General features: G+C 47.1%; 8 protein-coding genes across 8 annotated transcripts; 2 read left to right on the plus strand and 6 right to left on the minus strand.

The window, feature by feature from the left end:
- Positions 1-592: 592 nt before the first annotated feature.
- Positions 593-1144, minus strand: N7478_009625 (putative extracellular thaumatin domain protein; the record flags this gene model as incomplete). The annotated part of the gene is made up of 1 exon (XM_056925839.1): positions 593-1144. The coding sequence occupies one exon, from the start codon at positions 1142-1144 to the stop codon at positions 593-595; it is 552 nt and encodes a 183-aa protein (XP_056775209.1).
- A 2746-nt stretch (positions 1145-3890) lies between these two features.
- N7478_009626 (Sec23/Sec24 family protein) lies at positions 3891-7231 on the minus strand (the record flags this gene model as incomplete). Its single annotated transcript, XM_056925840.1, has 6 exons — positions 3891-4525; positions 4590-4781; positions 4841-5278; positions 5337-5677; positions 5734-5831; positions 5885-7231. 6 exons carry the CDS (start codon positions 7229-7231, stop codon positions 3891-3893), a joined length of 3051 nt encoding a protein of 1016 aa, XP_056775210.1.
- Positions 7232-8804: 1573 nt separating this feature from the next.
- N7478_009627 (uncharacterized protein) lies at positions 8805-10288 on the plus strand (the record flags this gene model as incomplete). Its single annotated transcript, XM_056925841.1, has 6 exons — positions 8805-8845; positions 8908-9023; positions 9087-9264; positions 9312-9956; positions 10020-10091; positions 10183-10288. 6 exons carry the CDS (start codon positions 8805-8807, stop codon positions 10286-10288), a joined length of 1158 nt encoding a protein of 385 aa, XP_056775211.1.
- Positions 10289-10574: 286 nt separating this feature from the next.
- On the minus strand, positions 10575-13671 carry N7478_009628 (cleavage polyadenylation factor subunit CFT2; the record flags this gene model as incomplete). The annotated part of the gene is made up of 2 exons (XM_056925842.1): positions 10575-13458; positions 13523-13671. The coding sequence occupies 2 exons, from the start codon at positions 13669-13671 to the stop codon at positions 10575-10577; spliced, it is 3033 nt and encodes a 1010-aa protein (XP_056775212.1).
- A 1251-nt stretch (positions 13672-14922) lies between these two features.
- N7478_009629 (transposase) lies at positions 14923-16533 on the minus strand (the record flags this gene model as incomplete). Its single annotated transcript, XM_056925843.1, has 1 exon — positions 14923-16533. The coding sequence occupies one exon, from the start codon at positions 16531-16533 to the stop codon at positions 14923-14925; it is 1611 nt and encodes a 536-aa protein (XP_056775213.1).
- A 407-nt stretch (positions 16534-16940) lies between these two features.
- N7478_009630 (uncharacterized protein) lies at positions 16941-18257 on the minus strand (the record flags this gene model as incomplete). The annotated part of the gene is made up of 1 exon (XM_056925844.1): positions 16941-18257. One exon carries the CDS (start codon positions 18255-18257, stop codon positions 16941-16943), a length of 1317 nt encoding a protein of 438 aa, XP_056775214.1.
- A 2067-nt stretch (positions 18258-20324) lies between these two features.
- On the minus strand, positions 20325-23528 carry N7478_009631 (uncharacterized protein; the record flags this gene model as incomplete). Its single annotated transcript, XM_056925845.1, has 6 exons — positions 20325-20483; positions 20546-22484; positions 22542-22580; positions 22685-22811; positions 22876-23422; positions 23490-23528. 6 exons carry the CDS (start codon positions 23526-23528, stop codon positions 20325-20327), a joined length of 2850 nt encoding a protein of 949 aa, XP_056775215.1.
- Positions 23529-23819: 291 nt separating this feature from the next.
- N7478_009632 (snoRNA-binding rRNA-processing protein UTP6) lies at positions 23820-25068 on the plus strand (the record flags this gene model as incomplete). The annotated part of the gene is made up of 2 exons (XM_056925846.1): positions 23820-23909; positions 23971-25068. The coding sequence occupies 2 exons, from the start codon at positions 23820-23822 to the stop codon at positions 25066-25068; spliced, it is 1188 nt and encodes a 395-aa protein (XP_056775216.1).
- Positions 25069-25226: the final 158 nt, after the last annotated feature.

The following is a 25226-nucleotide window of genomic DNA, read 5'->3' on the forward strand; positions in this document are numbered from 1 at the left end:
ACTTTTCTCCGTTCCAGTGTTCTAGACTGTAGGTATTCTCTCGATCCACTTGAATTTAGCAAATTATAATTCGTCCCGCCATGTCGGTATATTCTTTGTGCTTGTACTTGATCTTGTGAAAATTCTTCGAAATGTAGAAAATTTCAGGGTCTGATGCGTTTTCCTGTTTTTGTCCTTTTATATGTATTAGTCTTACTGTGTTTACAGTCGTCTAAGAAAGGCTTTCAAGTAGAAAAAAGTTGAGTGAAGTGAGTGTAAATTGAGGTATTAACCTCGTCTATAAATCTATCGTAAATCTCCCCATATAGACTCCCCGTGTTTCATCATCTATATCCTGATCTGGGGGGGTATAACAAAGGCATCAAATCAAAAAATCATAGCTCGTGACGACATCTGATCCCGACTCAGCGGGAGGAAACAAGTCGAATCAACCGAACATGTAGACAGAAGTCCAATCGTAATAAAAAGAGATCACCAAAAGGCGAAAAGAACAAAGTGGATCACCATAGGTGAGACGAAGAAAAGACCCTAAATGAAAAGAGTGCACGGGTCAACCGGCAAGGCAAAAACAGAGAACAGCAAATGAATGCATTTACTGCCCCAGAGTAACGGTCAGGCCGGTATCGATGGGGCAGCCGTGAGTGGCATGATCATCGGTAGGCTGCAGGTAAGCAGCGGCGCAGTTGGCGTCACCAGCCTGACAGACGGCGGTAGGGCAAGAGGTGGTATCGGAACCACTGTCAGTGGGCAGGACAGAGAAACCGTACTGGGTGAACTCGGAGTTGGACTCCATGTTGATGCAGGAGAGATCCCAGAAGATAGTATCGGTAGCTTGGGTGTACTCGAACTGCAGGACATCGGACTGGCTCTCGTCTGTGGCCAGCTTGATGGAAACACCACCGCCGTTGGAGTTGGTCTTCCACTGCTCGGTGTAGGAGCCACCGTTTGCCGTGAGGATCTGCATAGGACCGACGCTGTCGGTAACGGACCAGGCGTAGACGTCCTTGTCGAGGTTGTTGGTGATCAGGACGCTACCGCCGGCGGCTTGGGTGTCACGCTTGATAACAGGGACAGTGCCGGAGGGAAGGGCAGAAGCCAGGGCAGCGAAGACAGCAGCCATGCCGAAAGTCTTGGTGAACATCATTTTGAATGAAGGTGGTGAAGACTGAAAAGTATTGAAGTTGAAGAATGTGGATGTAAAGAAGGTCTGATCAACAGGTGGATCAATGTAATGAGAATCAATCTCAAAAATGAAAGTGGGTTTGTAAAGAGAAGGACTGTCTTCAAGGAGTGAGAGACTTGGATGATTGAGAAGACATTGATGGGATCAACAGGACCCTTTTATAAGTTTTGGACACAGGCATTGCTCAGGCGTCCCTGAAGACCCCAGACAGGTACCGACCAGCAAAAAAAACGTGCCGGAAGCCACACAGGATATGAGCCATGGATCGCTCTAGGGGAAGAGTGGAGCCCTGCTCCCAAGGCAAAAAAAGAATGAAAAAAGAATGAAAAAAGAACGATGCAGTGGAGCCTGGGAGAAGGCGAATCATAGTGGGGGAAACCCATGATGACAGAGCGTTTTGCCTAGTAGATTAGGTAGTAGTCCGAGATGGAGATGGAGGGTGTTCTAGGTCCGAACTGAAAGATCCCGTGTACATAGGGCACACAAGGATAGTACAGACGAGTCCAGTTGAGATCAACTGGATAATACATAGGCCAGTTGAATTTACCAGGAGCAGAATGCGGTGTGATCTAAGAAGCGGCATACATGAACCAGCAGATATTTTTTTCTGACGTGTTCCAACCATAGAGACCCCAAGGATTGAGATGTGGCAGATGGAGTCATAGCACCACTCAGTATAATGTAGGGTACAGACATTGACACTCTTGACAGACAGTCTGACACTATCAGGGAAGGCGAAGATGAGTGCGTCTGCCGATAGAAAGTGCGTGGGGTTCGCCGCTGTCTGGACCAAAAAAGCCTAAAAAGTGTAAATCACGTTCACCCAAATTATGGGATTACATAATGATTTCCGTGGCAATAGCCACCACTTCACGTCATTGGGCATCCGACAGGTTCCGCGGTTCTCTAAAACGATAAAAACTGAAAAATCAATTCTGCACAGCTAAAAAAAGACGTCGGCAAAAATTAGTGAAGAAGATGGCAATGGAATAGTGTTCTTCCCATGACAACTTTGCTCAGCACTGACAATTGGTCACCCGGGGACTTCAGCACCATGGAAGAGCCTGAATGAGGCTAAAACGAGTGAGTATGCAGAATCTTCATACTCAACCTCAGGCTACTACTAGATAGTGCCAATTTTCCATTCCGTAGATCCCGTAGAGGTACAGACATGGGTACTTGAAAATTCAATTATTAACAAAAAAGCAAAGAAAACAAGAAAAAACTCTGACGAATACCTGTTCGCTGTGTCTAACTTACTGGTCTAACCGGTCAGCCCCGAGAGTTCACCGTGTAGGTACATCGCACTTGTACCCATGTCAGATTGCCAACTGTTCCTGAACCTAAAGTCTAATAATCCACGACAGAATGTGGCCAAAAACAATTTAGAAAAAAGCAAATTTCATTATTCAATATTCCAAGACTCCAAATTAACAATCCAATCTTCCATCTTCTTCTCCGCCTCTGACGTCGAGAGGTCTTGGGTACCTGTCGATCTGAGTCTGGATTTCTTGGTCCCAAGAGTCCTAAGACAAAAGATAGAAGACTAGAACTCAGGTGTCAGGGTCTAAAATGGTCTATAACACGGTGGCAATGCGTGTTTTTCTGCTCTGACGTCCGATGTCCAGTATATATTGATTACCGAGCAATATGGAGGCAGCAGGGGAGGGTCCAAATCGAATCTCCAATCAGAAAGCATGTAAAAATCGATCTTCCTCTTCCTCTTCCTCTTCACCGACCTGTGCTATACACCCGCCTATTTTACATACAATATTCCCTAAACCCAATCAAATCCAGCCTTTCATTCCTAATAGATCTATCACAATCTCGAATAAATCTCTGCTACTCAAAAATTTATACATTAACCCTGCATACAGTATGCTGCCCTATCTCCGATCGCCCCTGTTAGTCTGACTTAGCTCTAGCTTAGCCCTGGGCTAAAGCGTCCGTTCCGCGGCCGAATCATACCTTAATGCGATGTGGGACTGGACTAGGTTGACTTAAGTTAGTGGGAGGGGCACTGATTCCCGGTCCGGTGAGGCCCAGTCGATCTCTCACGTAGTGTCTTTTCCAGAATTTCCTTGTGATGAATCTAGACCGCTTTTTTTCGCGATGATCTTTTTCGTACCTGCGCTTTTGGTTCCCGGATTGGGGTACCTGGATTCTTGGAGGGTTAGGTGGTCTTTGTGGGTGTCCACTTTGCACTTTGTGGCTGAGGGAGTGGTGGGCTACACATAGTACAATTGGATTTTTAATGTGGTGGGGTTATGCTGTTGTGTTTCCTTGTCATTCAGGGTCTAGGTTGTTGAGACATTGTGGATTGTGGATGAGGGGCCAGGACGTCGAGATGCCAATTCCTTTTACATACTTAAAATTGTAATTTTGACAAAACTATTCCTGGTATACTGTGTACAGAAGAAGAAAATGAAAGAGATTTCTCCGATGTCCCACATTACGGTGTTCCCCTCCTCTCTGTTGTGGGCTCCACTTATCAGCCACTTGAGTCACATTTCCCCATATGGCGCTGAGAGTGTATCTACCTTCCCGTTGCTTTTTCGTTTGGTGGAGAGGGGAGCGAAGGAGGGGTACCTGCAGCCTGCAGCCCAATGTAGGCCCGGAGTGAATAGGATGGGACCTGGATGGTAGCCCCGAAAGGAAAAATGGACCTGTTGGGGGCCTGGTGTGGCCCTGTGCGCTGTCCTGCGGCTTACCAATATGGTGCTCGCATCGCTGACAAACTGGACAACGCACCCTCACTCGCGGATTCCTCTTTCTTGCGGTGACCCGCCAGCTCGAGATTGATTTGGCGGTGGGTGTGCACCAGCCAATCGACGTAGCTTTGGGCTTCGTTGTTCCGGTCCTCCAGCAACAATCGGGCGAATTCGTATTCTGCGCCGTCCAGTCCTTGACGAGCCAATTGGATTGTCACGGCCTTGGATCCGCGCACGGTCGAGAAATATTGGATCAGGTTGCGAACTTGGGCATTCAGATGCGTCTCCAGCACTGGAAGTGACGAGATGTTGGGGCTGAGTTCTTGGAGAGATGCCTCTCCTGGTCCGAAGAGATCCTCCAATAGATTAGGCGAGACCTGTGCATGTAACCAGAGTAATACGGTTTGGCCGTTATCGATCAAGTAGGCACCACCCTCCTCGATTTTAGAGTAACTTGCACGAAGGGATGGCGGAATTTGGAGCTGTCCATGCTCGTTCGCGAATCCATCTTCCGGTTGCATGTTATGAATGGCAATGATGCGAGGGTACAGGTAAAGTGATAACTCAGTGCAGCCAAATGAACGGATCAATCGCTGGTCGTGAACCCGGCGATCTGATGATTCGTTGCCACCTGTAAAGAAAAAGCAAAATAATCAGCCTTGAAAATCCCATTTACTTGAACACTGCTACCTTACCTTTGAATGCTCTCGATTTGACCAAGCTCAGCATGTACATGGAGAACTCCTTCAAGTTTTCGGGCAAAATCATCTGGCCAGGAGGATGAGACCCAGAGAAAATCTTTCGATATCCACTGAAAATGTCGACAGTCTTCTCAGAGATACTCGCCCGAATGTCTTTAAGAGACTTGTCAAGTGACTTGGTAGATGCTGCAAAGATTGTGTTAGAGAGATAGAGATTATATGCAGTACCTCGATGGCCAACTTACCTTCTTTGGCAATAACTCCCACTACGGCATCCTGGTCGATATACTTCATAGTCTCCATACCGCCTTCATTAACAGAAGCAACGACGTTGATACACCGGACTCGTCGCTGACCATCGGCAGATGTGTATAGCAACGCAGCCTGGAAGTGAGCGTCCAGCTTGGGGTCAAGCTTCCCATCATAACTGAAGATCGCACCGATAGCTTTATCGGCGTCGATACTACCGATTTCAAGGTCGGCACCAAGAGCATGCTGCACAAAGTTTCCGTGGTACGAAGATACCTGGAGACCATTGGAACAACGCACTTTCATCAAGGCCTGGTAACCTGTCTCTCGTGTGACGGCATGAGCGATCTCGTTTCGTACTTTCAAAAGATCTCGAGGGGCATGGAAGTTGGGATAGAAGAACGTTTCTCCTCCAGTAGTAGCCGAGACGTGTCCTGCGTGCCGATGTTAGCTAACAGGTCATACTGAATCTGTTATCTAAATACAACATACCAATAGTTGCCACATCCATGTACACGCCTCCGGGCGAGGCAATGAAGAAATCCACACCCACACCGGCCTCGGACATTTTGCTTGCTGTTTTCCTCCAAGTAGCATCTTCGGTGGTAAATAGTTTACGTTCCGCATCGGTTCCATGAATTTTAGGGTCCTCTCGTACACTTAACTTGCCAGGGCCAGCCGTGGGCAAGCTAGCTAAGGAACAAACAATTTTGCCACCAGTTTCTTGCAGTGCGGAGAATGCAGCATTGAGTGCCGGGAGTAATGCTGGCTCGGGGTGCTTGATGTGCGCAAAGAGACTGGGTATCCTGCTCAAGAGCGAAGTAATGACTGACCTGCAGTTTTGATAGTTAGCACCTTGAAAAAGCGTTTCAAATCAGTGTTTACATACTTCGTTTCATATGGATCCACGAAAAGTCCTTCTCTCAATGGCAAGAATGGCTCTTCCAAGTCAGTCATGACCATCATTTGCGCTTGTTCAGATGCCGACTAGAAGGCCCGTTAGTGATCATTTGTTTTCATACTGAGAAGAATTGACATACTGCAAGATTGTAAAAATGAACCTCATGGTCAAAGGTGACAATTCCGACCTTGGACCCTAATGGTACCTTCCGTGAAGATTCATCGCCTTCGGTACCATCTGCCGCGCCATCTTCACCATACAATGCCTCCGCAATACCTTCACAAACAGCCTTCAAGTATCCACGGTGCACCGACTCGCGACTCACGTCAATTAAGAAGAGAGTCTGCAGTCCCACCGGCTCCTTATTCCAGTATTCCTTTGGTACCAAAAATTCAACAGTGCCCATCATCAATTCAGGTCGTTGCATCCGGTCCACACGCGTGCCGGAAGGATCGAGGGGTGCGAAATATTCCGGAGAGGTATCATTAGGGAATGTGCACATGTTGCAGACAAACTTGCTACCGCCCGATCGGAAGGACATGAAAGGGTTGATATAGGTACGACATCGTCGACATCTCGGAGGCCCAACATCGCCAAAATCTAAGACGGGAATCGGTTGCTCTCCCGGGTCGAGGGGAGCGAGAGGTTGTAGGATCATACCCATTGGCAATCCGGTCTGGGCGAGGAAGTCTGAGGTCGCGGGGATGCTGTTGAGTGTCAAGCGGGCATATTTTGGCGATGAGTTGCCTTGATCGTGGGCAACAAATGGAATGGTCGCGGGGGGAGGAACGTGTCGGTCAATCGTCGGGTATACATTATTGAAGTAGTACTGAGCCGGTATATCGCGCGAACGAGGGATGCTGGGGATCTGTTCTGGATCAACTCGGCCTTGTGTGGGTACGGATCCCGGACCACCTTGGAGGCCTGGCTGTGAATTAAAACCGGGAGATGGTTGACCTGGCTGTCCTGTGTGGGCTCCAACTAACGGCGAGACTTGCTGAGAAGCCTGATTCAAGCCAGTGTTGAGAAATTGAGACGCAGGCTGCGCAACCCCGGCTCCCATTGCATCGTTGACTGATGGTGGGGCGGCAGCAGCAGCAGCAGAGCCTCCTCCAATATCGTGATGAGCATGACGATGCTTCTTTTTGTGTGTTCTTGTCCCTGCACCTGCGTCTCCTGCAATGCCTAGACCACTCATCTGGGAGGCCAAACCTCCCATGTTTGGATCTGCGGGGGCCATTTGTTGTTGCTGAGGGGCATTGTATGCCCCGACGGGGGACTGGCCTGGATATTGTTGTAGCGGAGGTTGCGGAGAGCCATATGCGGACCACTGGTTAGGCGAGGCATTGGGATAGGCAGCTCCGGGTTGCGGAGGAGCTGTACCAGGAGCTGTACCAGGAGGGTAACCAGCTGGGTATTGGGACTGGGGGTTGGGGAGGTCCTCGGGGCGCTGGCCCGTTGCGTGGTACATTGAAGGGTCAGCCATGGCGAGTCATGCAGAGGGGGTGAATTAAGAAAACAAATCAAGCATTATCGGGGAGAAAAAGAAACGGACAACAAGGTAAACCCCGCGATGTTGACGATATACCGGATTGACCACCTTTACACCTTCCACGGAATTACTTGGCTCCGAGGTTCTTCACGTGTGTGGAACGTGTGGAACCCGCAAAGCATAAAAAGAGTATCTCCTTCATCATATCTGATACTATGGGAGAGAGTTATATGTTAATAAACTCCATTTCAATTGTCATCGGTCTCGAATACCCACCATGGAAGCACTCATCCATTGTATATCCCACATGTCTCGCTCAAGGCTTTCCCTTTCGAAGTCGTGCCCATACATCCAAACTAAACTACATATGTCAAGTCGGAGCCCACAACCGACCACAGTCCACTCGGATCAAGTCCATCAACGCTTCCGATATTCGTCCGGTAGAGTGTATTGTTCTATCACAATTTTGTCGTTTAATTACCTAGTTTTCCCCCTGCATGTATCCTAGCCACAAATGTCTTCTCTACCTTCCCGACATCCTATCATTCGTTCATGATTCTCCGGTAAATTCCTGACTGGATCCGACCCAGTGCAGCACATCACTCGAATCAATTGATTCGCGCTTATCGGCTTGTTCACTATCCAGGTTTATCGAGGTACTCATTACAAAAAGTGCCGATATTAGCGTTTGACTGTCTTTGTGCCGTGTTCATTCTCACCGTCTCTTTGTCGAGTCTCCTGGATCGGACCTTAGCCCCTCCATCTGGCGTCACCGTGGCCAGGTGGCCAACATTTAGATATAACACCGCAAAGTATTCCGTAGGGTAAGTGCTGCAGTCAAGTGGGTTCTTTTCTCTCTCTTTTTTTTCTCTTATCTTTGGGTTGTTTTTCGCTCAAGCCTCCACTTTAAATATTTGCTTTTTCCTCCCGTGCTTGCTAGTTCCCCTGATTTGTACGATCTACAATCGTATTTTTTTGAAGCTATGAATTTAACTATAAAACCCCAAGACTCAGATCACAAAGCCAAACAGGCTGAGGCCTGTCAGAATCCTGGTCCGTCTGATTTACCTCCAATGGCTACTATACAAGATGACGACGAGCTTTTGTTAGCCCGTATTGGCTATAAGCAGGTATCGGCGCCCGCGATCTCGAATATAGAGATAACCCGAGCATATTCGCTAATCAATCTCTTTTCACTGCGAAATAGGAACTTCGTCGAGAGTTTTCCAAATGGTCAACCGTCTCCTATGCCATATCCATCCTTGGAGTCCTCGGTTCAGTCCCTGCAACCTTCGGATCGCCTTTATCAGCCGGTGGGCCTGCAACTGCAGTCTGGTGCTGGTTGATCGGCTCCTGCATGGCAATGTGCATTGGAAGCTCTGTAGCAGAGCTGGTCTCTGCATATCCAACTGCAGGCGGGATGTATTTTGTCACGAAACATGTCGTACCAAAGGATCAAGTCGCTGTCTTCTCGTGGATCCAAGGATGGTGCAACTTGCTTGGTCAAACAGCTGGGGTATCTAGTGTGGCATATACGGTCAGTCAAATGCTACTCGCCTGCGTCAGTATGAATTCGGATCTAGTTGATGGCAGATATTCTTATTCGCCGTATGTCTCACCTTATCTCCCCTGCAGAATAGGGATATAAGATCATACTAACACCCATACAGTACCGCGCTCCACACAGTATTGGTTTCAATTGGAATATTGTGTGTTCTTGGCGTTATCTGCTCATCAACAACAAAGACATTACATCGCATCATTCTATGGTTCGCTCCTATCAATAGTAAGCGAGCCTCTGGCTTTCCACTTTGATCATACCCGTGGACCTAACATAATACTCAAACAGTCACGGCCACAATCGCAATCTGTATCGCGCTACTATGCCTAACTCCAGATAAACAACCAGCCTCGTGGGTCTTTACCCACTTCACTGATGGGTCCGGGTGGGGCTCGAAAGTCTTCTCCTTCTTCCTAGGCTTCTTATCAGTAGCATGGACAATGACCGATTACGACGGAACAACCCAGTAAGTCCCCAAACTCTTCCAAACATACAATAACTAACCCTTCCAAGTATGTCAGAGGAGACCCACGATGCTGCTGTCCGCGGCCCCGTAGCAATCAAAACGGCCGTCATGGTCAGCGGTGTCTTCGGCTGGCTCCTGACAGTCTCGATGTGCTTCTGTCTCACAGACTTCGAAGGCATCCTCAACACCCCAACAGGTTTACCAGCTGCACAAATCTTCCTCAATGCAGGCGGGAAAGCAGGTGGTACACTCATGTGGGCGTTTGCTATCCTCGTACAGTTTTTTACTGGTTGCTCGGCCATGCTGGCTGATACCAGGATGGCATATGCGTTTGCCAGAGATAATGCCCTGCCGTTCTCTGCATTTCTCTCGAAGGTTAATCCGCATACACATACGCCAGTTAATGCAGTCTGGTTCGTGGTGATTTTCAGTATTGCGCTGAACTGCATCGCTATCGGCTCGACTGAGACGGCGACCGCCATTTTCAGTGTTACGGCACCAGCGCTGGATCTCTCTTATGTGTCTGTTATTTTGGCACATCAAATCTACAAGTCGAAGGTCAAGTTTGTTGAAGGGCCTTTTACGCTCGGGAGATGGGGAACACTTATCAATTATATTGCTGTTGTTTGGGTATTGTTCATCAGTACTATTCTGTTCTTCCCGAGTCAGATTCCTGTGACCAAGGCTAATATGTATGGCCTTCCTTTCCTTGGCGTCTCTATACTTTGAACTGGCTGATTGACCCCTCTCATTAGGAACTACGCTATTTGCGTTGCTGCATTTATTGCGATGTTCGCGATGGTTTGGTGGTGGGTTGCGGCAAGCGGGTAAGTCTTTTGTTGATACACTTCAAGTTCCACTGATGTTGATGTACATGATGAAACCTTGAAATTGAGCTAAGAGTATCGGTCAACTTAGAAAATACACGGGTCCGCAGACTAATGACATTATTCGTGAACTTCCATCTGAAGATGATGAATATGAAGGACATGAGAATGATCATGAGATCAATGAACATGTGTAAAGCATTGTGCAAAAATGGGTTAAGGCAAATTTTGATTTGGGTATTATACAGGATCACGGGCGGTTTTAGACAATAGATCATAGATCGGTAAATTGGAAAGTATTTAGGGCAATGCCCACTAAGCCTTTTTTGAAAATGGCAGCTCATATAATTCAAAGTTGAAGTTTGTCCATATCTCCTTACAGACTACATACTAGCTCGGATCATGATAGTATCGACGGTAATGATATTCGTAAATAGGTTCTTGAAAGTACATGTAGAAATAATATAAAAGTACATGAGTCGTCTAGCTTCCTGCCACAACAGCTAGACCTTCATAGATCTTCTTTTTGACGGCTAGGAAGCTGCCAGCATCACGACCAGTAGAGAACGCAGCTGACTGTGCCGAGGCTTCAATCTCAATTCGGCCAGTGCCAGACTTACGGACAGCAACTGATTTGTCGATAAGAAGAATTCCTTCACCCCGGAACTCAGCGATATGTCCAGCTGCTTGCATGAGTCTGCGAAGATCAGCGAGACGCAAATCACCAACGTGTAGTGGTCGGGCAACAGATCTTGTGCCAGCAGCCATGCTAGCGGGTAGAGTATCAAGAAGAGGGAATACATCCGACTTATCGCCGGACTTAGTGACACTTTTTGAAGTAGGAACGACTGCTGAAGAATTCCCCTCCCCATCGAATTTCAGCTTCTTGGCAGCTGCCTCGGCGTCAACATCTCCATCCTCGGTGAGGATTTCAGGTCCTCGCAATTGAGCGGTGAGAGCAACGACTCCAAGGCTGCGGACATGCTGCCAGTTCAACCGGCGCACAAGATTATTGCTCAGCTTGACCATCCAGGCATTTGTGTCAACACTAGCGTCGACGACTTCACCGTTACTAGGGGTGAAAATGATGGCTGCGGCATCTGCTGCAGAGGCAGAGACATCAACGCCGGCCTTAGCTGCTAAGAGCTTCTTGCATTCCGACGCCAAGTCCGCGGTCTCTGCTTTGGTTCCACCGACAAGGATCAGCTTTTGAGGCTGAATAAGAGGGATCAGCATTTCCAAGCTGCGCTTATCGTGCAAGCCCATGAAATCAATGAATGCAATTCGGGCATTTATCGTAACTGTATTCGTAGTGTAAACAGCCTTTGCGGGGCCCTCGAATCCCTGAACATCAACTTCATCTTCCGAAGATACAGCTCCGTCGCCATCTTCAGCATCAGATGCAAGACTATAATCATCGCCTGCACCTGAATCAACTCTTTGGCCATCTTTGGTCAATTGCTGGCGCTTGCGACCGTCTGCACCGCCAGATAGCCTTCGACCACCGGCTCCAGTAGCCTCATCCCATCGTCGTTTCTGTCCAAGTTTTGTTTGTGCATCTGATCGCCGTTGTTGCATATCAATCTCCTCACGCTCCTCCGCGCGAAGGTATTCCTCAGGTCGGATGAATTCACCGTACTCATCGCCCTTCTTTCTCGGTGCCACATACGGGAACATGCGCTCGCGTCCCTTCTTCTCACGCACATCATAGTCGTAGACATTCTTGCGTCGTAAAAGAACGTTGATACCCAGATCTTCATCGGTAAGTGCCAGCTTGTTTCGATTAGCGTGGGCTAGGGAGGTTGAGAAATTAAGGACACGGCCCTGGCCCTCTTCATCGGAGTCTTCTGACGAAGTCGAGCTAGACCGATCATCCAGTGCGTCCGCTGCATTTTCGAAAGTTTCCTGTCCTCCTCGGACTTGAGATGTATCCTCCAGCTGCCGCTTGGTAGCTAGATACTGTTGATATAGCATTTGTTCACTTGCATCGAGTGGAGCTCGTTGCACATCCGTCCAAATCAGCTCTCGCCCACCGCTGTGAACTTGCTCGAGTAATTCGCCATCTGACGCCTTTTCTAGAGCTACGCCATCGCGTCGCTCTTCGTACCACTGCCAAATAGTATCTCCAAGAGATAGCGAACTTGGAGGCAGTTGCACTTCAGATGCTGTTTGGCGGAATGACTCTGTTAACAAGACCAGATTATTGGGATCTCCGGCGATTTGGCGAAGAGATTCTTTTGAAAATCCCCATGCCAATGATGTATCAGACGCAAGAATAACCTTTGGTCCCTTCTCGGAGAGAATTTTCTCCAGTTTCTTTGTGCGTTCGACGGTTCTGAGATGCTTAAAAGTGAATGGTCCAGCGCTTTTGCTGCCTTTCTCTTGGCCCTGTCCGCCATTCTTCTGACCCGTGCCTCCATCAGCACCTTCGGAAGCTTCAAATTCACGAACGATATTCTCATCCATCCACTCGAGCATACTGCGAGCTAGACGCATGGTAGTGTTGACTTTACGCCCAGCTAAATATAACCCAGAGCCTTTGAAAACGTCCTCTTTCTCGCCAGAGGCCGCATCGCGCCAAGCGTGCTCCAATGCATAAGCCAGCTCTAACACTCGAGCACTGGTGTCTGTGGGAATAAGCACAGTACCACCTTTTGCAAGGCTGCTCCTAATCATCTCAAGAAGCAGATCATCTCTCTTTTTGCGACCTCCGGTAACAGCAAATTTGTCACCCCCCTTCGTACTACAGATCAAAGCTGTTGGCTTCCGCAGCTGTTCGATGACTTCTGTGCCACTAGCACCCAACCCACCGAACCACGAGGCACCCGCCATGACACTCTCGCGAGCTTGATTCCAGTCCGTAGCGTAGACAATGGATTCCAACCCATGTTGGATATGCCATATTGTTCCACCAACAGTGTGTCCGGCATTATAAGCTGTAAGAGTAAGCCCATCTAAGGGCGGCGAGAACGGCGATGGAAGAGGCTGGTGGGGCTGCGAATATTTGAGAGGTGTTATAAGAGAAAAGTATCGAGCAATATCTTCGGCGTTCGGTGGCTGTAAAAGGATTCGTCCTGTGCTGGCTGAGGCGTCTGTGCTCCCTTCAGCATCTCCATTAGAGGCCACGGCGGATTGTGTCAAGGATGCGCCCGGCTCGGAGATTGATGCTTGAGGGAGGAAAGTGGCTGCGAGAGGCGCAGATGCATAAAGGTCTTGCAAGCTTGTTCGTCCAAGCGCGATTACCGGACTTGTCGCATATATGGGAATCTGGGTGAAAAGAGGGAATGTCCGACAGCAGTGAACAAAGGCACCAATATGAGCGGGGGTCGCGTGGGTGAGAAGAATGAGCGAAAGGGTCGGTATATGCCTGTAGTCAAATCAGTTTAGCCTGCGAGCAGATAATTGACCGAAATGTAAATGATGGAACTGACTTTTCGAGCTCCGCTAAGTCGCGGGTATTAAATGTATCGTCCCAACCAACATCCACAAGGATTTTGATGCCGCCATCAAGCTCTAATATCGACTGAGACGCTTTCGAATGCGACAACTGCGCGCCCAACAATGGGGTGAAGGTAAACATTGTGCTCGGTTGCCGTCAACGGCGAACCGTCAGCGACTGCGTCTGATTGACCGTGTTTGCGATGACGGTAAACACGTCTAATCGGGTCAAGGGTAAGTGGTATATGAGTATATTAAAGATGAATCATTTTCTGCCAGTTGGTATTGACTCGGCACTAGCCAATGGTGAAGGAATAGAGGAATAAGCCACTGAGTCTGTGGAGAGAGCTCTCTATGTCAGTCCCGGCTCGCTGCCTTTGTCGGGAGAGACAGTGTTTGTGCAGTTTGTACTGATGGGTCAGCCTCACGTGACATGCGTGATATTGACCAATCAAAACATATTCACATCTATAAGCTGTTCAAATGTTGAAATTATAGTATGACTTAAAACTACCTAAGCAGTCATTCAATTATAACATCATATCTACTAGGAAACTCTGTCCATACTGAAAGTCTATGAATTCAAGTCTACCAAAGTTTAATATTGCCCAGACATTTCACATTCACAACGGTTCACCACTCGACCATATTCCAACTTTGACGGCTTTTCTAATCCATGCTGTTAGCTTCATTCTTACTTCAAAACATCCAAAAACTCACTTTACTAGTTTTAAACACTCGGAAAGGTCTTTCCAGCTTAGGAATAGAAGGCAAAAGCCGAGTCTTTTTCCAGTACTTTTTTCTAGCGTGTGGGATCGATAAACCAGCCCAAGTCCTGACCCTCCGAACTGCCTTGGGCTCGGGGAAATATTTTTGTCGTTCCAGTGGATCCTTGCAAATCTGCTGGCACTTTTTACGATAGGCTCTTTCACTATCAATTTCATCGCTTAACATGATCGTGTCTTTATGTAACAATTTAGTTTTAATTTTAGTTTCAAGGGGCTTTTCAGAGTTTGCAAATGATGAAGGTAATGACGAATTTGCAATTGTGTATGATGTTGTTGTTGTTATTTTTGATGATGATGGATCATGGACAGCTGGTAGGCCTCGATTTGCTAGATTTCTTGACTTAGTAAGATCCTGTTGAGCTTGTAATGATGATTAGCTACTAGTCACAGTACAAAGTAACCGGCCCCACAATTTTTCTTTCACAAAAATAATGAACCCTCGCTTACGAGGGTCCGCCACCCATATGGAACAGATCACCCATATGGAACATTTTTGCTAAATCGTACTACAACTACTATTTACCACACCACCATATAGTTAATTAATTAACTAAAAATAATAAACAAATCAATCAGCCATTTTAATATTAGAATACAAAATCAAGTTAATTTCCCCGGCGTTTTTTGGCTCTTCCATGCTTCCTAATTTCAACCAATATCTTCTTCCACTTCCGCTTCGTCTTTTCTTGATCGGCTTTTTCAGTCAATTTATATTCTTTTAGCTTCATTTCTTTGATCTGGCTTGAATTGATAATACCAGTGATTTGCGTATAACGGCGAGAAGCATCATATCTAGCGTGACGTGCTCCCATAATAGCTTGTGTAGAATCGAATTCCCGTTGCAGTTGGACAGCCAACATTGCCTGAGTCTCAGCACCCTTTACAAGCTTTGCTAGCCCTTCTTTAAAACGTTGAGTAGTAGGATCATATTGATTAATACGATCGCTAATTCTTCGAACTCTCTCAGCGGTTTTTGGGGTGCTAAACTCAGTATTTTGTGAGTTAACTGATGGTGTATCTTCCCGGGATATATTATCATAATATGGATCGTACGAATCCAATTCATCGGTAATAAGCTTAGAATTAATTGGCCAAAGGCCAGTTAATCTAAACCCAAGCTTGATTGTATGTGGCCGGAAGGTTTTGCGTCTGATTTCACTGATTGAATGTAGGAATTCATCCTTTGAAAATTTACGGCATCCAGTCATTGTAGCCGCCTCAACTGCCTCACTATGCCAGTGTTTATATACACTAAACACTCCAACATCGAGAGGTTGTAGTATATGGCTAGTATGTGAGAGTAAGAAGAATAGAATGATATCATTCTTCTCACAAAATTCAACAAATTGACGCGTTAAATGTGATCCAAAACGATCGCATAAAACTAGCCTCTTTTTCCCAATGGTACGAGAAATTGTCCATTTATGAAACAGCTGAATCCATTGATATGCTAATGTATCATTGATATAGCCAGTATCAGTTATAGCAAGATGCTCGTCGTCTTCAATTTTATCAAACCAACGTAGTAATGCTTGTTTAGCGCTTAGAATAATCAGCGGTGGGCATGTAAAGCCATCAGCCGAAACAGCCTCTAAAACAGTGACAGACTCGCGATTGGTAACTGAGCCATTAAATAGCTTCTTTTTTGGATGTCTTGTGATAATAAATTGATCGCGACCGACGCCAATTTGGAAGCCAGTTTCGTCAAAATTGTAGATATCTTGTTGACAGATGCCATATTTAGCCACTATACGTTGATAGTCTTGAAACCATCTCTCTATAACGGATTTATCCAGTGCAGTAGCTCTTTCAACATCAAGAGCTCGCCGACGTCGTATATAGTACTCAGGATACCGTTTAAGAAAACGCTTTAGCCAATGGTCGCCAATTTGTGGGGGATCTGTGGTGGTGTCGGTATGATCTTCTTCCAGAATTGAATCGGCAGCAATAGCAATTTGACGGCGATTTATTGATGCTCCGACCGCATCAAAATAATCAATATATTCACATAAAGCCTTCTCCTGTGCAATACTAAGCTTCCGGCCATTAGGTTGTCGTTGGAAAAGCGATTTTCCACCTTGCCAGCGCCGACGAAGACGGCCTTCAGGAACCGCGAATTCTCGCGCAGTCTTCCTAATATTAGGCTTAGATTGCTCAGAGAGAGACTCTATTGCCAGCTGAATCTGGTTCTCTATATCTTTATTGGTTTTAGGCATTGTTGGTGGTGTGGTAGATGATAATAGTGGTTGTGGTAAGATTTAGAAAAAATGTTCCATATGGGTGATCTGTTCCATATGGGTGGCGGACCCTCGTAAGCGAGGGTTCATTATTTTTGTGAAAGAAAAATTGTGGGGCCGGTTAATACCAAGCCACGAGATCATTTTGAAAAGAAAGAACAGTAAGAATGTGGAATGCAAGGGATAGCAAGAATGTGAACTGTATCTCCCCCTCTGCATAGCCATACAATATCCCAGAGCCCAATTAGCGATCAGCAGCCTATTCCAGGGACGCAAATCAGATAGACTTGATTATCTGATCTCTGAGACGAGATGACAGGACATAATGACCATATCCTCTAGTGCTTCAACAGAGTGTCCTAGTATTGACCCATTCCTAAATTACATCACTTGATAATTTTGAAAGCATATAAGAAAAGACAAAGAAACATGCTAAGTATGAGAATGACCACGAAGAAATATAGAAATCTGTACTCACTCATTGCGACAACTCCGCCAGCTCTAAGATGTTTAGAATGGCCAGTCGCCTTTTCCGGGTCCCATTCTTTAGAGAGAGAAGACTTCCGAGGCTCACTTCCTTCACTACTAGCCACACTATCCACTGGCGACATGGAAGCTTTAGGATCGCGCGATTCGCTAATTTTCGCTGGTTCCGGGCCCAAAGTTCCTTTCAGATGATGAAACATTCTAGAAGTCAAAAAATGATTGTCTGAGGCCCCCCCAGGATCAGGTTTGACTCGAAGAAGGCCCCTGTTATAATCAGTATGAAGGCCCATAGTAGGGCGCCAGTAATCGTTGAAAAAGCGAGTGTAGGCTCCGTGCACCGGAGGGGGCATCTTCGGCCATTCAGTAATACCCGGGTTTGGTCCAAAGTGGGTTACTTTTGGTGGTGCAGGTGGGGGCGGCAATGGGTCTTGCACATTGCGGACAGATCTGAATCTCATTTCGCGGATTTTCGAACGAATAGTCTCTCGGCTCCGATAATCGCCTAGAGCATCCATGAGACATAGATATGCAAATTCATAGAGCTGCGCTTCCGTCAATCCCTTCCACTTTACAGGAGGACCTGGCTCAAATTTCCATTCAAGCGTCCCGAGACCAATCTTCCAATCACCAGAAGGAGGGTGGGCATACTGGTCAACTCCTATGATATTGGTTCGATCTTTATGAGTCCGAATCAAATCAATAGAAAGGTCCCTGCCATTTCGAATATCCTGCTTGCTCTCTTTAAGAGTCCATCGTGGCATAGGTCCATGTTCTCCGAATCTGATCTCAGGCCAACAACCGGGGCCAAGGCTGGTTGTGGGCTGAAAGGTCACGGTCTCCGTTTGAAGGTCTTTGCTGACTTTGGCATGAAGGCCTCTTCCATCTTCTTTCACAGGGTATTGAAGAAGATCGGTAGTGCTTTTGATCTGCAAGGATTTCATAGGTTTCTGTGGCAGGGGTATTGGCTTTTCAGCCACTGGAAATCCCAGGACTCCAATGCGTGATTCCTCTGATATCTCGCGCGGATGTTTAATTCGTGTTGGAGTCTTAACTGGAGACTTGGACTTGGATTCAGACTTGGATTCAATCGCCGAACTCCCAGGAGGTGGTGTCGACTTGGCTTTTTTGCGACGCTTGTTCTCCGGTGGTTTCTCATCGGAAGATTCTTTCTTCTGCTGCTTCTCGGAGTCTTTGATTTTGCGCTTCTTGTTTCCCATGTTGAGATCCACCTGAATCACTTCCTAGTTTATCTTATTAGATCATATGTATAATGGGGCAACAAAAGGACTGGGGCTTTTCGCGTCCACTCACTGTATAATGTGTCCAACTTTTTGAGAGGAAGAGAAGTCTGGAGTGTGAATCTCTGAAGGGTGGATGATAGAGGTGGTTGTATAATAAGCAGACATCGGCTTCTTTGATACTAGTTCGACCTCTTAGCCTCGATTAAGGATAATTCAAAAGAAGACTCACACAAAGAGAGTGGATCAAATATCCACTTCTCGTTCTCTTTTGACGTCTCTGTCAAAGAAGTAACAGAGACGGTAAATATTCTCCGTGGCCACTCGAGGCTGAGGCCAAAGATCAAGGAAAATTCTCAAAGAAATAGCCTCCAAGGTTCTAGTACCAAATAGAAACTAAAAATTGGTGGGTGCATGCAAAATATAGGCAGGTGTAGGATAAGGGAAAAAATATCTTGTGGTAAAGAGGACTGGCGAAACGGTCCAGCTTTTACAAGAGGGAATCAAACAATCCACAAGGGAGGCCCCGCGCAAAAATGAAGCAATATTAGGCCAAATATTTGACTTGTAATAATATTCCAAAAGGGCGAGCTTTCATAAGAACAATGGCCAGAAAAAGTGCCATTCAAGCTTGTATTTAAAAGAACACTACTCGGCACAGAACATTGAAAGACTCTATGACAACATCTACCAGAGAATAAGACCATCACCTGAACTAACTTTGAGTATAATAAACCAAACCAGTTTGCCTACTTCCTCCTTGAATTAAAAATCAAAGTTCTTGGTACTCGAATCATTCCGGTGCACGGCCACTCTATAGGTGGCCCAATGATACCCACCCAAAGTAAGATCGACACGTTTCCCCGGATGCTCAGGATTGCAAAGGGAGAATTCAGCCTGGGGATCCCGCCCTAGGAGAATATTCATACGTTGAACAAACACCCGGGAAATATTCTATTTTAATGTTCTCTGAAATTGGCGCCCTTGAAAGACTTTATTATCATCATGACATCAATTTTATCCGTTTAGACTCGGACTTCATGAATATATCCACCACCAAAAAAAAGACAAGACATTCCTCAGGAATTTATTGTGCTCTCGGCGCCAGCTTACCTATTCATCAGGAGACTCAAAGCTGCCTCGCATGATCTAGTGTCCGTGCACTTGAGAGAGAATTGGAGAGCTATCCGTCAAATCAGGCAATTAGCTTGTGCTCCTCTGGAATGTGAGCGTGCTACTCTACTAGTACACCTTGAGTTAGCGCTTATATGGCAATATCGGTGTTCGAGCTTATGCTCCTTCAATGAGATAGCTTCTTCTTGTGAGATACTAGTTGTAATTCTCGAGTATGGCTCCCATTTCATGTCCACGGGTCAACATGCTTAAGTAGTCTCCGCAAAGTGGTTGCCTTCAAATACTACTAGTAGTACTAGTACAGTGGATCACCGACGTCAGGTCGGAACATTTTGAATAGTCCTGGAATATAGTATAATGGATGATACGATACACCTGTAGAAGCACGTCCATAAGAAGCCATATCATCACATCACCTGCTTCAGTCTTTCATAACATTCGAACACCCTTCACAGTGCTTAGGCAGCTCAAATAATCAGAGAAAATATTGAAACTTCAATTTCAAAGCCATCCAAGAACCCAAACTCTGAAAACGCGACACACGTAGCGATGATTTCAATTTCCCTTGCAAAAAAAGTCCGAAAGTAAGATATTTAATTGGATTATTTAAACAACCCCAAAAGGCTGAAAGTTCCAAGTTGAAGCTGGTCAGATCACGATGCCTTGTAGGGATCTAATGAAGCCCTGGACCTCGGGAGGATATGATAGTATTAAGATACACATTTATTCAACTTGAACTAGATTATTGATTTTAACCACCAATTCAAATATAATAAATGAACCGCCTTTTTAGCTGAAAATATATCACATATAACAAGCAAAGCAATCATCAGGTTTACAACATGCGCAAATAGAAAAGGAAAAGAAGTCATTTTCGCAAGCACTATTGCATGCGGGATATTATGGTAGTCCTTACTGCCAGTACCGGGGCTCATCGAAGACGTGATAGCGGTGACCACGGACACCCTCTCCGCGGAACAAGGCTGGGAAACGGCGACCAACTGGCACCATTTCCTCGGGAATACGCATCTCGTTTTCTGGCTCGGGCTCACCGACGACGAATTTACCGACCTGTGACAATGGATTAGTACTTGGTTATCGTGATCGGGGTGTGAAAGGAAAGATAATCTTACCTGGATCTCAGTATCGGTAATGGTGTCACGACTAATTCTGGCGTATCCGGTACGGTGGATATTCTTGAACAGAACGTACTCGCACCATCTGTCCCAGTCGGTGGGATCGATATCATTCATTCCACTCGTTTCACTGACGTAGGTGTTGTAGTTACCCTCAAGTGGCTTGGTGACCAGGTAACTCAACAGGATCAGAGGACGGGGAGATGAACCCATAAGGTTCGCGAGATACTGGGATTGAAGGCGGCGATCTTCGGGATCTTCTTCCTGGCCGGAGTGGAAGACGACGATGTCAACCATCTCGCCATACATGTCGAGAGTGGCATGGATGGCGGGAGCGAGTTCACCAACAGGTGAGGGGAGGAGGTGGTGAGTCGAGTTGACAATGGGGAACTTAGAGAGAAGAGCAGAGCCCCAAGTGTGCTTGTTAGGGCCCGGGCCGAAATCGGTGTAATAGCCAAGGTCCTCGGCAATGTACTGAGTGACATCCTTGTTACCCATGATGATGCGCTGGTTGTCCGATTCCAGGAAACCAATGACGTCGAGCTCAAGTTCACCAAGGACATCACGCATACGGCGCTCGGCTGCCCACATGTTGTTGTCCAGACCGAAGTGCACGGTCCAGATACCAGCGGTCACAACCTTCTCCTCAGGGTGGTGAGGCTGGTAGTCGTTAGTGGGGAAACGTAGGTAGGCGACGGACACGGAGAGAAGCTGCAGCGCAGCAAGAACGTAAATATAGTAAGAACGCTGTCTCTTGCTGTTGGGGCTGACAGGCTTGTTGCGAGAGCGACCGGAGTTAGAGGTGGCAGCGGAGAAGACACCAGCACCGATGGAAAGCATGGTAGTGATCATGACCCAATCGGTGTGCTCACGCACGAGAGGACCACCGGGAACGAAGGCGTATGCAACAACCCAAACATGGAATAGCAGAAGGAAAACATAGAGAATGAAACCAAGACCAAAGGTGCTGGCAGGAGAGTGGCGGACGGCGGAGGTAATAATGACGGGGGCGACGGCCATAGTGTAGAAAGCGAAAGCAAGCGCACCATAGTACCCGGTCCAGTGGTGATAATAAGTCAGAAGAGCGGCACCTATAGAGCCAAGGCCATACGCTGTCCAGCTACCGGCCACAGCGGGGCGGAAAATACCATAAACCAGACCGGCACCCATGAAGAGGATTGTAACAGCACCGTGGGGCACCGCGATGGGTCCACGAATAGGGTACCCATCCCAGACCCATGAGATCATGGTGCTGGAGTCGGTAAGAAGAGAAACAATAGCGAACATGAGACCACCAAATCCAATAGCAGCCAGAAGAGATGAACCCTTCTTGCCGCTGGATGGCAGATAGTCACTTCCACTAGTGATAGATCCCCTCTGAGAGCGCAGAACGGCGAAGATGGCCAACAAAAGACCGATCTTGTTCCAGCCACCATTTTCACTGTGCATGACGGGCCAGAGAGGGTTGTTGGTGGCGCAAGCGAACTTAGCAACAACGGACATGATTAGACCAATACCCCAGGCCATTATGCGAGCCTCAAGACGAGGGGTGTTTCCACGCTCGGAAAAGAAGCTAGCTACCCATGCGGCACATGAAGTAGCTAACGCAAACGCGACGATGAAAAGGCGGTTGGCAGGGTCCTCGAACTTGTAGGCCAGGAGAGCCACAAGGGAGCTAAGATGAAGAAGACGCAAGTTCTTGGTGGCGAGAGATCTCAAAGAGGGAATGGCGAAAAGTAGAGGAGAAACGCAGGCCACAATGGCGACCTCGTAGCCGGAAATACCCATGTGCCAAAGAGGGAAGTACCACACCAGAACGGGAAGACCGGTGACAATGGTCCAGAAGACGAATCCATTGTAAACGTCGGAAGCCGCATCAAGGATTTCAGTCCAGAAGAAGCCTTCGCCGAACGTATTACCCATAGGCTTGCCCTTCCTAAACTACTGGTTAGCCTCCGGGAACAGGACCATGTGATTATAAGATTATACACACTCTTTTTCAAGGACAGAGTCCGCAGTCGTCTTCAACTGCCTAAAGAAAGAATCGATTTAGAAACAAAGTGCTTTTTCATAACCAATGTGTTTTATGCACTATACATTTGTCGTGGGTGTCATTTCGGAAGCCACGGTACATACCCTCTGCTAATGCCCTTCAAATCCCGGACCACCAGTTCGAATCCTTCAAAGTCGAGCACTGTAATAGCATCAAATCCAACATCGAACAAGATCAAGGACCACTCAAAGAAAGCGTAGCGGGTGTAGGCTAGAGCGAGAATCAATTAGTATTTCGCGAGTAGCATTCTATAAACCGGAAGAATAAAACTTACCACCAGCCACCTTGTGGACCTTGTGTTGAATGAAGTAGTAGATCAATGGAATCAAGGTTCCGAAGAAGAGACTAGCCGTGATCTTGCGGTACTTGACCGCGCGGCGGTTGTTGGGGCTGAGTGCGAGACAGCCCAGAGTCCATGGTAGGGTCGCGACCAGATAGGAGATCATAAAAATATCATGCCAGTCATGGTCATCAGTAGAAGTGACATAGGTCCATCCACCGCATGTGAGAGTTCGGAAGATACCCACACCTGCCACGATCTTCGGCAAACTCGAATTGGGACGCGCGGTAAGCACGTACCAGAGGAAGACGAGGAGGAAGCGAGGACCGGAAGTCATTGCAATGAAGACCTGGAAGAAAGCACGCTCGGGGTATCGATCACCAATTGTCGCGGACACGGAGGGAAACCATTCATCGGGGTAGCCGAAGTATTCGTTTTGGACGATCTTGTGATAATGTAGAGATACACCGACAATCAAGGCGCTGAAGAAAGCAGCATATGCGACTGCGGTGTGGGTCCATGACACCCATTTGGCATTGATCTAAAATAAGATGGATGTAAGTGTCAAGAGATCTCTTATCGCATTGTTTTGGGAAGGCTGCACGTACAGTAACCACGGCATCTCCATCCTTGAATCTGGGAGCCATGGTGTAAACGAAGGAGCCCTCCGCCCAGGGTCTATAAGGAGAGTAGCTTTGAATTAAACAAGACAAGAAAAGAAACCAAAAAAAGAGCGTCGAGAAGTGAGCTTGGTTGAGAAAGGGCCCCTGAGGAAAACATTCGGATCCCTCGGTTGATTCCAGAGTGGCCTTGGAGAAGGCGGTAGGGGCTAACCCGATTAGGCTTAGAGGCTGTGCTTTGTCAAACTGCGGGATCGACACGCTTCAAAGTCAACTTTTTTTTTCTTTCGTATAAACAACGAAAAAAGGTCCACCACCATGTCCGCTGCCACAGATAAGGCTCGGTTTTACCTGGAGAAGTCCGTTCCGGAGCTGAAAGAATATGAGCAGAAGAAGTTGTTCTCCAAGGTAGGCTCTTGCGAAGAAAAAAGGTATTGAGTGGATCCTGAGCTAACACGAAAATTCCTAGGATGAAATTACTTCCATTATTAAAAAGCGATCGGACTTTGAACACAAGCTTAATGCGCGCGGCGCAAAGCCAATTGACTTTGTCCGATATGTCGAATACGAGATCAACCTAGAGTCCCTACGAAAAAAGCGAGTGAAGCGCATGGGAATTCGATCGGGCGGACACAACGGTCAACGACGAATCTTTTTCATTCTGGATCGTGCCACACGCAAGTTTCACGGTGATGTCAACATCTGGATTCAGTATATCGAATACACACGGAAGCAGAAAGCCTACAAGAAGCTCTCGATGATCCTCACCGATGCTCTACGCTTCCATCCCACCAACGCCGAGTTATGGATCTACGCTGCGAAATATTCGCTCGACGAACATGCGGATATGACTCAGGCCCGAAGCTTCATGCAACGTGGTTTACGATTCTGCAAGAATGCGCGCAACTTGTGGATTCAATACGCGAAGCTGGAATTGATCTATGTTGCTAAACTGGTCGCCCGCCAAAAGATTTTGGGATTGGATACAGCCAGTCAACGACCCAAGGCCGTTGAGCAACCGGGACTAGATGCCCACGATGCCGACATGATTTCATTGCCCAAAATCACCGAAGAGGATATCAACCCGACTTTGCCTGGAGATGAAGTTGACGAGAATGCCTTGGAGACACTCAATGCCACCCCGGCCCTTAGCGGTGCCATCCCAATGGCTATCTTTGACTCTGCTATGAAAAACTTTGACAACGACGATCGACTTGCATTCAATTTCTATGACATGGTACTGGAGTTTGAGGATGTGCCGTGTCTGCGCAAAATCCTGGGACACGTGGTGGAGACTTTGCAGAGCAGCCAACCTACCAGTCCTCGGACTCGCATCTGTTACATCAAGTTCCCAACTGCGGGCGTAAGAGTCACATCACCAGATTTCCCGCGTGCCCTGGGTAGCTCACTTGCTCTTCTCAAGGAATCACAGCCGCTGGATGCTGGACTTGCGCAAGAAGTGGTCAATTGGTTGAAGCCATTGGCTGAGACAGAGGATGTGGATCCTTCATTGAAGAAGGTCATCCTGTTCACATTGCGCAACGCCGAGCGAACATTGCCGGCATGATCGGGATCTTGTACATGATGTGAAACATTTCGCTTTCTTTTATTTTTCTCACTTGCACTTGCGCGGCGTTGGTCGGATGTGATATTAAAAAAGTTCCTGAAGATATACTAGTCAACCCAGTTAAAAAGCCCATCCCTTACCCAGGGCGGACAATTTTA

This window comes from Penicillium angulare, assembly GCF_028827245.1.
Source record: "Penicillium angulare strain IBT 27051 chromosome Unknown utg000007l_segment0_segment0, whole genome shotgun sequence".
Taxonomy (NCBI): Eukaryota; Fungi; Ascomycota; class Eurotiomycetes; order Eurotiales; family Aspergillaceae; genus Penicillium; species Penicillium angulare.